The 13,864-nt window shown below is 45.3% G+C and overlaps 1 protein-coding gene and 5 non-coding genes across 6 annotated transcripts; 3 read left to right on the top strand and 3 right to left on the bottom strand.

Annotated features, from left to right (window-relative positions):
- Window positions 1-2,296: 2,296 nt before the first annotated feature.
- On the bottom strand, window positions 2,297-2,368 carry trnaa-cgc. Its single transcript has one exon. It is a non-coding gene; the product is annotated as a tRNA-Ala (tRNA).
- Window positions 2,369-2,786: 418 nt separating this feature from the next.
- Window positions 2,787-2,862, bottom strand: trnak-cuu. The gene has a single exon. It is a non-coding gene; the product is annotated as a tRNA-Lys (tRNA).
- Window positions 2,863-3,348: 486 nt separating this feature from the next.
- Window positions 3,349-7,117, top strand: LOC121307206 (zinc finger BED domain-containing protein 4-like). The gene is made up of 3 exons (XM_041239340.1): window positions 3,349-3,394; window positions 4,695-4,849; window positions 5,025-7,117. Exons 2-3 carry the CDS (start codon window positions 4,703-4,705, stop codon window positions 6,924-6,926), a joined length of 2,049 nt encoding a protein of 682 aa, XP_041095274.1. The 5' UTR covers window positions 3,349-3,394; window positions 4,695-4,702; the 3' UTR covers window positions 6,927-7,117.
- A 1,104-nt stretch (window positions 7,118-8,221) lies between these two features.
- Window positions 8,222-8,293, bottom strand: trnae-cuc. The gene has a single exon. It is a non-coding gene; the product is annotated as a tRNA-Glu (tRNA).
- Window positions 8,294-8,839: 546 nt separating this feature from the next.
- Window positions 8,840-8,912, top strand: trnat-ugu. The gene has a single exon. It is a non-coding gene; the product is annotated as a tRNA-Thr (tRNA).
- Window positions 8,913-9,370: 458 nt separating this feature from the next.
- Window positions 9,371-9,441, top strand: trnag-ccc. The gene has a single exon. It is a non-coding gene; the product is annotated as a tRNA-Gly (tRNA).
- Window positions 9,442-13,864: the final 4,423 nt, after the last annotated feature.

Genomic DNA, 13,864 nt, shown 5'->3' with positions numbered 1-13,864 from the left:
GTCCAAAAGCTCGTCGAGGCTCACCTGCTTCTCCCTCATCGCCAGTCGACCCAGCTTCTCTTTTTTGATTTCCACCTCGCCGTTTGCAAACCGACAGCCAGCGGCCAGCTCCCTCGGCCCGGCGTGGTCCGAGCCCGCGGGCCACCCGTCTCGCTGCTTCTCCCATCCGATGCGCTCCGACCCGGGAGCCGATCCGGCGTTTTTCCTCCCCGAGAAATGTTCGGCGAGCGCCGAGACGGCGTCGGTGTAGTCGGCCGGCCCCCCGGTCCCGGGCAGGGAGTCGAAAATGTCGTACACCGCTTCCCCTGCATAGTAAAGCAGCATCGCTCTTTTCCTGGTCTCGTCTTTGATGTCCAGAGCCAAGAGGAAGTTCTCAAAGCGCTGGATCCATTTTGTCCAGCGGGTTTCCAGCTCGCTGCCGGCTGAGTTCACGTCAAACTGGGGGAAGGACGGTGCCCCCGACGTGGCCATTTCTATCTATCTATCTATCTATCTATCTATATAGTGTATCTGTCTATCTATCTATATCTATCTACATACATACATACCTGTCTGTCTGTCTATCTATCTATCTATCTATATTGTGTATCTATCTATCTACATACACATACCTGTCTGTCTATCTATCTATCTATCTATCTATCTATCTATCTATCTATATTGTGTATCTGTCTATCTATCTATATCTATCTAGCTACATACATACATCTACCTGTCTATCTGTCTATCTATCTATCTATCATATCTATCTACTGATCTATTTCTTCTTTTTTTTTTTTCTTTTTTTTTTTCTGTGATCTGTCTATATTATCACTGTCTGTCTGTCTATCTATCTATCTATCTATCTATCTGTGTATCTAACTATATCTATCTATCTATATTGTGTATCTGTCTATCTATCTATCTATATACACATACCTGTCTGTCTATCTATCTGTCTATCTAACTATCTAACTAGCTATATTATCTATCTATCTATCTATCTATCTATCTATCTATCTATCTATCTATCTATCTATCTATCCCCGCCCTCAGTTTTACTGCACCTTCGTGTTTTGACCAATACGAGTACCTCCCAAAATCTGTAAATAAACCAAAACAAACAACAACAAAAGCGATAGTGAAATGGCTGCTGATGATAATAACTCTCTATAATACTGACACTCAATGCACCGAGACAGCGCTTCAAAACACAGACGAGAAGGCGAGGCTCAACTTAAACCGATGCATTTTTTGTTTTTCTGTCTCAAAACAACAACAAAAGCGATAGTTTAGACATGGCTGTTGATGTTTGTTTGTTGTTGTTTAATATCACTTTACCGACGAACTATATGCAGAGGTACATGCTGGTTACGTGCCTCAGACGAGAAGGCGAGGGTCTGCAACTTAAACCGATGCGGTTGAATTTGGCTACGTAAAAAACAAAAGTGTTCAACTCTCTCTCTCTCTCTCTCTGTCTCTATTTTTTACACATTCGTTTGTTTTATTTGTTTTGCACCCGAGCTGATCAGATGCAGAGGAAACTGTTTCCCTCCTTCTGCTCAGCGCTCGCGTATAAACATTCCCCGCCCTCACGCAACCGCTCGGCACCCCTGCGACAATGGTTCCGCTTGAGGTTTGTTTCGCCCGTGTGGTGATTAGCCGCACACAACTTGGAAAAAAAAATCAATCTCTCTCTCTCTCTCTCTCTCTCTCTCTCTCTCTCTCTCTCTCTCTCTCTCTCTCTCTATAATATAATATTAGAGAAGAGAGAGCCAGCTGCCCAATGTTTCGATATGTTGTACATATCTTTCTCAAGGGAGCCTATAATTAAATAAACCAAATTAATTGAAAAGTTGTGCATGGTGATGCGCTGGGGAGGCTCAAATCAAGGCTGATCCTCAGAGCCAGCGTTGCAGGGCAATATAAATATAAGTTTATATGAAATAATGTTAACGAGAACGAATACAGATTTAAAGGCAGAAGTAAAAAATGATGTCACAGTATATAGAACACCATGACGTCATGTAATAATTAATTATGGATTTGAATATAAAGAATAACACTTGAGAAAGGGACGGACTGGACACAGTATCGAAACTATATATTATATATATATATAATATTATATATTATAGAAAACACACACCTTTTGTGGATAATCTATAAGATACTTACATTTCGAAATAAATAAATGTCTATATATTTAGTTATGCATTTTTAAATGCATTTGCCAATTTCTGGCTTCCTCTATAAATGTTTTTAAATTAAGATTATAATATTACTTATAACCAGTTATTTTTAAGAGAAAAAAAGATGGAGATGCCGGGGATTGAACCCGGGGCCTCACACATGCGAAGCGTGCGCTCTACCACTGAGCTACATCCCCCTATTCTTCGCTATGGTCAGCCGCACCACAAAGGCTAGCAGAGGCGCCGGTGAAACCTTGAATGCAAGTTTAATCAAGCGCTCTAGAAATCCTACAGTCATCCAAATACAGGCAGTAGAGTTGAGTTCACCGCTGAGCTACACAACCCCACCTCCTGTTCTGATGGGATCTGAATTAATTTGGGGTGGAATTAAATTACAGGATATAATTCAAAGAGGAACGGTGTGGTTTATTGAGCACTATCTCTACCCCTCATCCGCACCACTGGGGGGGTGGGCATCACACTATGAGAACTCTCTTCTGTAAAAATACCAAAATGCATCAGTGCAGCAGAAATTTATAATATATTTGTTTCAGAATCACTGACAACTATTAAAACCTAAATATAATAAATAAATAAAAAATAAAAAACATGAGCCGCCCAAACGTGGGGCTCGAACCCAGGACCCTGAGATTAAGAGCCTCACGCTCTAACCGATTGAGCTAACTCGGGCCGTGACGTCACTGCTCATTAGACTTAATTGATAGTTCAAATACATATTGATTAAAAAAAAAAAAAAAAAAAAAACTCCAAACCGGCAGAAAAAAAATACATAAAATATAAAATATATTAAATAAATTTGTTTACTTACATAATTATTTAGAAATAAATAAATAAATGTAAACAAAACATCTCTGTTTGTGAAAAATAAAACGGTTGCTAGGCAACGCAAACCTTGTCCTTCCGTCGCTGAGAATTCGGGTGCCCGCGTTTGGGTGATACCAAGTTGAGAGCAAGCAGGGGGGGGAGTCGGTGGGTTCAACAAACCACAATAAAATAAAATAAAGCGAGAAGGTAACAATAAGATGTGGGTAATATCGAATTAAATCATATATTATTTATTTATTTATTTTTTTGGCCGGGGAGAAATGCTATCTTCTTGTAGTGGTTAATAGATAAATCGGCCGACCCCCCCCCCTTCCCTCCGCCTTTGTTGTGTTATTTTTTGAGTTGGGCGAGTCCAGTCTCTGCAATAGCTTGCTAAGGTAAGAGAGTCTATTATATGTGTTTGAGATGCAAAAATATGATTTTTTTAAACGACTGTTTAATCTTTTTGTTAATTTGAATGAGCGGCTATTTGTTCATTTTTGTCGTTGCATTTGTATCTGCAAAGCTGCGCGGTTTAATTATTGTTATTATTTTGAATTAATCCCATTTCTCGTCTCCAACCGAGTCAGTTTGCCGTTGCGTTGATGCACATTAATTAAATCTGTGCAATTAAATGAAATCACACACAAACGCGTTTTAAATGCATGATAATCTCGCTCTGTGTGGTTAAGGATTGTTATTAGTCTTTACTTCTCATTCATTGACATCGTAGCAGCAATTCTGAATCAGTCAAAATAATAATAATAATAATAATAATAATAATAATAATAATAACAACACAGTCGTAATTTCAAAAGTTTAAACACAGAGTTTGTGTTTATTGCGGATCATAACAATTCATAATTTTCTTTCAGAACTGTCAGCTGACCGAAACGTGTTCTTCAAGTGTACGAAAAAGTGAAGTTATAAAAACGAGTTAGCAGATACATTACTTTATCATGTAGCAGATATTACTTTTATAAATCAATTATTTTGTTGTCATTGAAACGTTTTCTGTACGCCAATAAACCCAAGTTGTCTTTATAAGGACAGACAGACAGACAGACAGACAGACAGACAGACACACACACACACACACACACACACACACACACACACACACAGACAGACAGACAGACAGACAGACAGACAGAGAGAGTTTGATAACCCCGATCTCTCTTTATAAGCACACACACACACACACTGACACACACATACACAGTGTGATAACCCCAGGCTGCCTTTATAAGGACAGACACACACACAGACAGTATGGTAACCCCGATCTCTCTTTATAAGCACACACACACACACACACACTGACACACACATACACAGTGTGATAACCCCAGGCTGCCTTTATAAGGACAGACACACACACAGACAGTATGGTAACCCCGATCTCTCTTTACAAGCACACACACACACACACACACACTGACACACACATACACAGTGTGATAACCCCAGGCTGCCTTTATAAGGACAGACACACACACAGACAGTATGGTAACCCCGATCTCTCTTTATAAGCACAAACACACACACACACACTGACACACACATACACAGTGTGATAACCCCAAGTTCTCCTTATAAGCACAGACACACCTCGGCAGGCTGGGTGACTCTCTCTTCCTACCCCAGCAATTACTTACCGGCTCTCTTGCGCTCTCCAACCTCCCCTCCCCCCCTCAGCGATCGCCATGCCGTCCCATTCCCGAATCTTCCACCACTTTGAGTGCCTGCAGGGGCAGGCGACGCTCAGCAACTTCAAGATGAGGTGCAAGCACTGTGGGAAAGAGGTATCTGGATCCTGCAAGGCAACCTCCAACTTCTACACACACATGAAGGTGAGTCGAGAGAGAGAGAGAGAGAGAGAGAGAGAGAGAGAGGGAGGGAGAGAGAGAGAGAGGGAGGGAGGGAGGGAGGGAGGGAGGGGGGAGAGAGAGAGAGGGGGAGAGAAGGCACGGAGGAGACTGGATGGGAGTGTTTTAAAAACTTTATATTTTTGTTCTGTTTCTGCAGAGGCACCACGCAGACATCCACCAGGAGCTGAAAGAGCCCCACACTGCTCCCGAAACCGCACCCAGGGAGCCCCGCCTGACCCTCCCCTCCTCCTCCCCCCATCCCGGGACCTGGAACTCTCGCGACCCGCGCCAGCGCGCCCTCACCGACGCCGTGGTCGACTTCCTGTCCCACTCCCTCCAGCCCCTGTCTCTGGTCGAAGACCCCTCTTTCAAGACCCTCCTAAAAGTCGCCCAGCCCTCCTTCTCCCTGCCCAGCCTGGCATGTCTCCGGTACGAGATCGTGCCCGCCAGGACGGCCAGCCTCTACTCTGCCGTCTCCTCCCGGCTTTCCAAAATCTCCGGGCTCTGCCTGACTCTGGACGTGTGGGCGGAAAGGGGGCGGGGGCGGTCGGTGGTGGTGGGCGTGGCCGGTCACTACATCCAGGACTCTTCCTTTCGCGCGGGAAGCGTCCTGCTGGCTTGCAGGAGGGTGAGAGGCGGGTCGACGCAGGAGCGGGAGGAGGGAGTTCTCTCAAACTACCAGGAAGTTATCTCCAGCTTCGGACTAGAGGACAAAGTGGTGACCCTGATCACGGGCAGCGGGGTCGACGACAGACCGGCGGTCGGGCTTCCTGGCTGGGAGGATGAGGGAGAGGAGGAGGAGGAGGAGGAAGAGGGCAGCGACAGCGGCGAGAACGGGCTCGGCATGGCAGCCGAACCCGGCTACGACCCGGGCCTGCCCCTTTCCCCTCTGCCCCACTGCTTCCCCTGCTTCTCTCGCGCCCTGGAGTCCGTCGTGGGCGACGGGCTGAGACGCGCCGGTCACCTGACCTCCACCGCTGTCCGCAGAGCCAGCAAGCTGCTTGCCGACCTCTCCCGCCGGGAGATCTCCAGCCCGGGGCTTTTCAGTGACACACAGAGGCGGCAGGAGCAGCAGCAGCAGCAGCGGGGCTGGACCGCCCAAACCAGGGCTTTGAGATCCGTCGTCCTGGAGATCGCAGAAGAAGAAGAGGAGGAAGAGGAGCCGGCGCTGGAGCAGAGCTGGCAGCCTCTGCCTCGACCTCCCCCTCCTCCTGCCTCTCCTTCTCCTTCATCTCCGGCAGACTTCCCATCAGACCGGCTCTCTGAACCGGAGCTCCAAGCCTTGCGGGAGCTCTTGCGAGTCCTGCGGCCATTCGAGCTTGCGATGGAACAAGCAGAAGGGAGTGGAGGAGGAGGAGGAGGAGGAGGAGGAGGAGGGAGGACAGCCAGCTGCGTCCTGCCTTGCATCCGAGGGCTGAGAGCCGAGCTGGAGGAGATGGGGCGCCGTGGGGAATCGGAGCCCCTGCTGGTGGCTCTGAGGTCCTCCGTGGAGAGCCGGCTGTCGGGGTACGAGGGGGAGGAAGCCTTCGTTCTGGCCGCCGCTCTGGACCCCCGCTGGAAGCTGGACTGGTGCTCCGGCATGGCCGAGGCCCTGGAGGTCAAGAAGCTGCTGGCGGGGAAAGTGGCAGCCATGGCCGCGTCACCGGACCCGGTTTCCTCCGCTCTCCAGACTCCTCCCAAGAAGAAGACGATGAAGATGACGCAGACGCGTTCGGGTCTGTTCAGGTTCATGGCGGCCCCAGAACGTCCCGCGCCGGGAGGAGCAGCGTCCGCCTTCTCGCCAGCAGAGGCCTCCCAAGTGGAAATCTACTTTGGGCAGCCTTGCATCCCCGAGGATGCCGACCCGCTGGCTTTCTGGTACCACCACCAGGAGGCGCTGCCTCACCTGGCGCACCTGGCCACCATGTACCTGGCCACGCCCGCTTCCCCTGCGCCCGTGCGACGGCTCTTCTCCCTGAGCGGCGGGGGCGGGAAGGCCTTCGGGCCCCTGGGGGCCTCTCTGTCGGATTTCCGTTTCGAGGAGATGATGTTTCTCCGTTGCAACAGGATGTGGAAGTGACAGCAGCAGAGGCTCGGCTGGGGCTTAAAATCTCAACCCTGCTGCTGTTCTGCTTCTAGATCAAATCAGATGTTTTTTAAATCTCGGTGATCCAGTAGTTAGAGAAAAAGAGGTTCTTGATACCAGGAGGTTCAAATCACCTCTGAGTCACTGAGAGACCCTGAGCAAGTCACTGAACCTCCTTGTGCTCCGTCCTTCGGACGAGACCCAAACAAACCCCCCCCTATTGAGAGACTCTGCAGCTTGCCCCTGACTCACTGTGTGTGTGTGAGAGACCCTGAGCGAGTCACTGAACCTCCTTGTGCTCCGTCCTTCGGACGAGACGCCAAACAAACGAGGTCCTATTGGAAGAGACTCTGCAGCAGCCCCTGACTCACTGTGTGTGTGTGAGAGACCCTGAGCGAGTCACTGAACCTCCTTGTGCTCCGTCCTTCGGACGAGACGCCAAACAAACGAGGTCCTATTGGAAGAGACTCTGCAGCAGCCCCTGACTCACTGTGTGTGTGTGAGAGACCCTGAGCGAGTCACTGAACCTCCTTGTGCTCCATAAAATAAAAGATTTTTTTTTTAAGTGTTGGTTTACATTTTGAAAAGACTACTGAAACTTAATAAAAATGATGAAAAAAAAACCACAATAAAAAATGTGTTGTTTATTTCCAGCACTAAAATAATATTTTATAAATTAATACAGCTGTGTGCAAATGTACGAGAACAGCCCCTGTGCTTCTGTAGTGTTCTCAAAACAGACGAAATTGCGATTGTAAATAATCATTAACCTGTCCAAATCTGTGTGACTAGACTAGTCTGCTCTGCATATTAAACCCCTCTCTCCCGGTTCCATCAGCTACAAGCGGTGGCAATAAAACGTCAGATATAAACTAATTAAGAAAGGCACGGTTATAGGTTGAACCCGTGGTGTGGTGCTTATGAAATGAACACTTACCATTTGACTAATGCGACTCAGCCTGTGATAATAACGGCTTGAGACTTTCATCAGTGTCGTCTCAGTTGAGGTAGGTGTATATAATTGATTGACAATAAGTATGTAACTTGCAACATCACGTTATGTATAATTGAGATTATTTCATGGGAGAATTAAATACATCCTCTATTGCATACAAACCGGACCTAAATAGTATTAATTAATTCATTAATATGGCTGGATAACAAATTGATTTATCGCAGCTCTCATTTCAAAATAGAATAAACAATTAAAAAAAAAAAAAAAAAAAAAAATGTTACACAAAGAATATAATAACATTTATTAAAAACAAATATAAAAAAAAAAGTAGACGTTCCCTGACCGGGAATCGAACCCGGGCCGCGGCGGTGAGAGCGCCGAATCCTAACCACTAGACCACCAGGGAAGCTGTCCGGTTATTTTTTTCTCTCATAGAGATTAATATAGATAACCTTAGCGAACCGCATGTGAGAATGGAGGGAGGGATCCACCCTCCACCCTCCACCCGCCATCCCCCCCTGCGATGTTTGGGGGCCCCCCCCCGCCCCCCCTCCCCCCCCCCCCCCCCCTCCTCCCCCTCCCTCTCCTCCCTCGGGTTGGGAAACTGCATCACTACATCCCCCATTTTGGCTCTGCAATTCAATTATATCCAACGTAGCGCTGGCTCTACAATAGAGCCAAAATGGCATCAGTTTCACAGCTGCTCCTGCCCGTCTACCCGTATTGATCTCGCATTCACACACAGAGCTGGAGAGACAGAGGGACGAGAGAAATCCAGTGTATGCAACCCGTGATTATTTTGCAAATCTTATATAATGAAAACGGGAAACTGCTCTCTACCAAAAGGCGCAAAAATTACAAAGCGGTCCAACAGCGCCCTCTGACGGCGGCTCCCGGGTAGTGTTTCTACCGAAGCGTTTCTACCGATTCTCCTGACGCGTCCCCGGCTACGGGCTCCATAGCTCAGGGGTTAGAGCACTGGTCTTGTAAACCAGGGGTCGCGAGTTCAAATCTCGCTGGGGCCTCGTCACCTCTTCTTTTTTTTTTTTAGTTTCATTATGTATTATAAATTGACCGATAGGAATAAGAAATTGGTTCGACAGGAATGCAGTCTCTGTGGAATCTGTAACATTAATAAAGACGATGGGATGTATTGCGCATGTCTCCTCCCTGAGTCCATTAACCTACTGAAGACCTTTGAACAGATCATCGTAAAAAAAAAAAAAAAAAAAAAACACGCGAAGGATTTCTTATATTAAACCAGATTGTCTTCTACAACGAAGATAAACACTGGAACATCTTCAAAAAGAAATAAACACAACATTATCCACACACACACTTTTGGTAAGTGGCAAATGCGAGCTAATTAACAACAGACAGGCGTAACTTTAGGGTGTGTAAACACAATTCTGCAACAAACATTGGTTTATTTGTATAGCAGAGTTGATTCTCCAGTATTAAGAAGGGCAGTGCTGCTGTACCAGCGCCAGTGGTGTAGGGGTATCATGCAAGATTCCCATTCTTGCGACCCGGGTTCGAGTCCCGGTTGGCGCAATTCCTTTTTTGTCCCGTCTCGCCCCTTCCCCCCTCCCAAAAAAAATCTATATATAGATTTAGCACTATTGTGAGTTCTCTAAATTGTTTAAATACAATATACAAAAATATAGAAGCATATTATTATTAATAATAATAACCATGATGACAATAATAAAGAATATCAACGCTAACAATAATAATAAATAATCAGATGACACAGGTATGTTTCATTTTGGCATTTAATTTCATTTTATTTAAAGATCCCCAGCACCCCACATTCACAAGAATAATAATGCTAATTAGTATAACGATTGGTTACTACTGTTATTAAATAATAAAGAATATCAACGCTAACAATAATAATAAATAATCAGATGACACAGGTATGTTTCATTTTGGCATTTAATTTCATTTTATTTACAATCGTAAAGAGCCCCAGCACCCCACATTCACGCCCGCATAGCGACCCTGTGTATGAGGAGGAGGAGGAGGAGGGGGGGAGGGGGGGGGGAGCAAATTATCGGAACAGCAGATACCCCGCGTCACACCGACACGCCCCCTTTAACATATCGTCTTTTTTTTTTATTAAAAAATACATCGCGGTCAGAACAGGGAGATAAAGAGAGAGACGAAGAAAAAATCTCTCTCACACACACACACACACACACACGCTTTGGTCAAAACAACCATTACTTTGAATCTGTCATCGAGGTCGAGGTGTTTAGCAGAAGGAAGTGAGAGAGACGGATTACCTCTTAGTAGCGTCATCCATATTATACAGCTGCGGCCACAAGTTTTGCATGACCCACTATATAGAATGAACTCATTTTGCTTTATAAAAGTCGAATGAAAGCTGCTGAATAATGTTCCCTTGTTAACATATTGAATTGCACCCCCTCTATATAGAATGAACTCCCTCAGCTTCATAGAGTCCAGTGAAAGCTGCTGAATAATGTTCCCTTGTTAACATATTGAATTGCACCCCCTCTATATAGAATGAACTCCCTCAGCTTCATAGAGTCCAGTGAAAGCTGCTGAATAATGTTCCCTTGTTAACATATTGAATTGCACCCCCTCTATATAGAATGAACTCCCTCAGCTTCATAGAGTCCAGTGAAAGCTGCTGAATAATGTTCCCTTGTTAACATATTGAATTGCACCCCCTCTATATAGAATGAACTCCCTCAGCTTCATAGAGTCCAGTGAAAGCTGCTGAATAATGTTCCCTTGTTAACATATTGAATTGCACCCCCTCTATATAGAATGAACTCCCTCAGCTTCATAGAGTCCAGTGAAAGCTGCTGAATAATGTTCCCTTGTTAACATATTGAATTGCACCCCCTCTATATAGAATGAACTCCCTCAGCTTCATAGAGTCCAGTGAAAGCTGCTGAATAATGTTCCCTTGTTAACATATTGAATTGCACCCCCTCTATATAGAATGAACTCCCTCAGCTTCATAGAGTCCAGTGAAAGCTGCTGAATAATGTTCCCTTGTTAACATATTGAATTGCACCCCCTCTATATAGAATGAACTCCCTCAGCTTCATAGAGTCCAGTGAAAGCTGCTGAATAATGTTCCCTTGTTAACATATTGAATTGCACCCCCTCTATATAGAATGAACTCCCTCAGCTTCATAGAGTCCAGTGAAAGCTGCTGAATAATGTTCCCTTGTTATCATATTGAATTGCACCCCCTCTATATAGAATGAACTCCCTCAGCTTCATAGAGTCCAGTGAAAGCTGCTGAATAATGTTCCCTTGTTCTCATATTGAATTGCACCCCCTCTATATAGAATGAACTCCCTCAGCTTCATAGAGTCCAGTGAAAGCTGCTGAATAATGTTCCCTTGTTATCATTTTGAATTGCACCCCCTCTATATAGACAGAACAGGAAGCAGTTACAGTAACAGAAACCAAGTTATTATATATAAAAAAAAAAAAAAAAAAACGAGTAGAGGATTTTGTGCTAACGAGAGGTAAAGAAAACTAATTTTAAAATCTTAAAATATCTAATTTTAAAAGCGATTCTCTCTGTTGGCTTAAAAAAAAAGCTATAGACGTGTCTCGTACTGCAGACATAATTAAAACAATATTTAGTTAATGCCTAAATTAGTGTTGTTATTATTATTATTATTATAAATTGCTAAGTTCAGAACCCTGAGCAAACTTGGCACAATAGCCCCACCTCGTGGATGTCTTTGGTTGTCACATTCCCTCTTTCTAACTGGCTGCCCACCCTCTATCCCTCACCCTCACCCTCTTGTTCTCTCTCTATTCCTTTTTCTTCTCTAGTCTTTGGCTGTAAACCCTCCCGCTTTCACCATCACATCAACATTTCTAAAACTTTCTACACCAACCTTACCCATAAACTGTCCTATTCTGACTGGCTTTAGTATTGCAACGCACTTCACTAAATGCTATTCCACGCTTTTAAAACTGGAAAACAAACCACAGCTCCACAAGGGGGAGGAGTTTAAAGTGGAAGTAAGTTTCTGTCCCAGACGACTGCTGGATGAAACGTATTGTCCGGCTGTATTGACAATTCTGAATTATTTTATTAGCTCGAATACAAAATCGGTGTATAAACTGGCGTCACGCTGTAGTTCCTCTTTTTAAAACAAAACCCTTATGTAGATTTGAAGCTGGAGAAAATGTTCACACACACACACACAATTTTATTTTTGAGCCCCTCGGGATGTGTCATTGATATCCTTTATATACCCGCCTGCATGAAAACAGGTCAGGGTGTGAGAATTTCAATTCCCGCTCAGTAACCGGGGATAAAGAAACGCACTCGTGTGAGAAAATGTCAGAGCGCTCTGTGCTTCAATCAGGCGTCTTAAACAGCTTCTGAAAAGCCTCCTGTGTTTGACCGCGTGCGGCTCCCTGTTCCTTTTCTCTACACTGTTTGAAATGAACTGCACGCGTATCCTATTAAAGATGTCATCAATTAAATTAGATCATCGCTAATCGGCCTGACAATTTTTCTAGTGTTCCCAGGGGCTTTCGCACGCACAACGAATCAAAACTACAGAAGCAATGTTTTGTTTTGTCTTGTTTTTTCTAATCAATTTGCACACGGCTCTGCATACGTCTTCATTGTAAAGTCAGCCCCCCAAACATCAGACTGCTAAACATTCAACCTCCAGCTCTTAGACAGACATTCATCTTTTTTTCATTTTATGTGTTTTGTTCTGTCATCTTTTTTTCATTTTATGTGTTTTGTTCTCTGCATCTTATGAGAGACAGAGAGAGAGAGAGAGAGAGAGAGAGAGAGAGAGAGAGAGAGAGAGAGAGAGAAACACAAAGACGAAATCGTTAAAACAGAAAAAGTTAGTTTTGTTACAGAGATACTTACAAAAACCATTTCATACATTACAGTACAGGCTTAAAACTGGTCCTAAACTGGACCAAACTGGGGCGGACTGGATCTCAACTTGATATGGCAGTGATAGCAAAATTATAAAATAACACAACAAAACAAAACAAAAAAAAAGCAGCATTCACATAAAATCAGCAAGAATCCAATCACAGTTTTCTGTTTTCCGGATCAAGAATACATCCTTCTCAAACCATACTTTTAAAAGCGAGTCTCTACCAACTTGACTTGTGGTCTGGTCACTTCAGACATACAGCCTGCATGGTACTGACCTTACGAAGTTTAACACGCAGTATCTCGCCTCTACACCAGATGGCACTGTGGTAACATCACACTCCCACTGCAACGTGTCACTGTCAGGTTTATCAAATGGAATGGTCCTGCAAGCCTAGCCCTGTTGTGCTAGAGTACAGCTCTATATAGACCCCATGTTGGGTAGCTGCTGTGGTTCTGTGCAGGGCTGTGTATCAGTGTTATACAGTGCGATCCTGCCAGCATTGCCCTGTGCACAGCACAGCCAGGCTCTGCCCAGCACACAGCAGGCAATGCCAGCGCACTAGATTCCAGCTCTATATAGACCCCATGCTGGGTAGCTGCTGTGGTTCTGTGCAGGGCTGTGTATCAGTGTTATACAGAGCGATCCTGCCAGCATTGCCCTGTGCACAGCACAGCACAGCCAGGCTCTGCCCAGCACACAGCAGGCAATGCCAGCGCACTAGATTCCAGCTCTATATAGACCCCATGCTGGGTAGCTGCTGTGGTTCTGTGCAGGGCTGTGTATCAGTGTTATACAGAGCGATCCTGCCAGCATTGCCCTGTGTACAGCACAGCACAGCCAGGCTCTGCCCAGCACACAGCAGGCAATGCCAGCGCACTAGATTCCAGCTCTATATAGACCCCATGCTGGGTAGCTGCTGTGGTTCTGTGCAGGGCTGTGTATCAGTGTTATACAGTGCGATCCTGCCAGCATTGCCCTGTGCACAGCACAGCACAGCCAGGCTCTGCCCAGCACACAGCAGGCAATGCCAGCGCACTAGATTCCAGCTCTATATAGACCCC

This window comes from Polyodon spathula, chromosome 54, assembly GCF_017654505.1.
Source record: "Polyodon spathula isolate WHYD16114869_AA chromosome 54, ASM1765450v1, whole genome shotgun sequence".
Lineage (NCBI taxonomy): Eukaryota > Metazoa > Chordata > Actinopteri > Acipenseriformes > Polyodontidae > Polyodon > Polyodon spathula.
The sequence above is the reverse complement of the archived record's forward strand: the minus strand, read 5'-3'. Positions and strand labels throughout refer to the sequence as shown.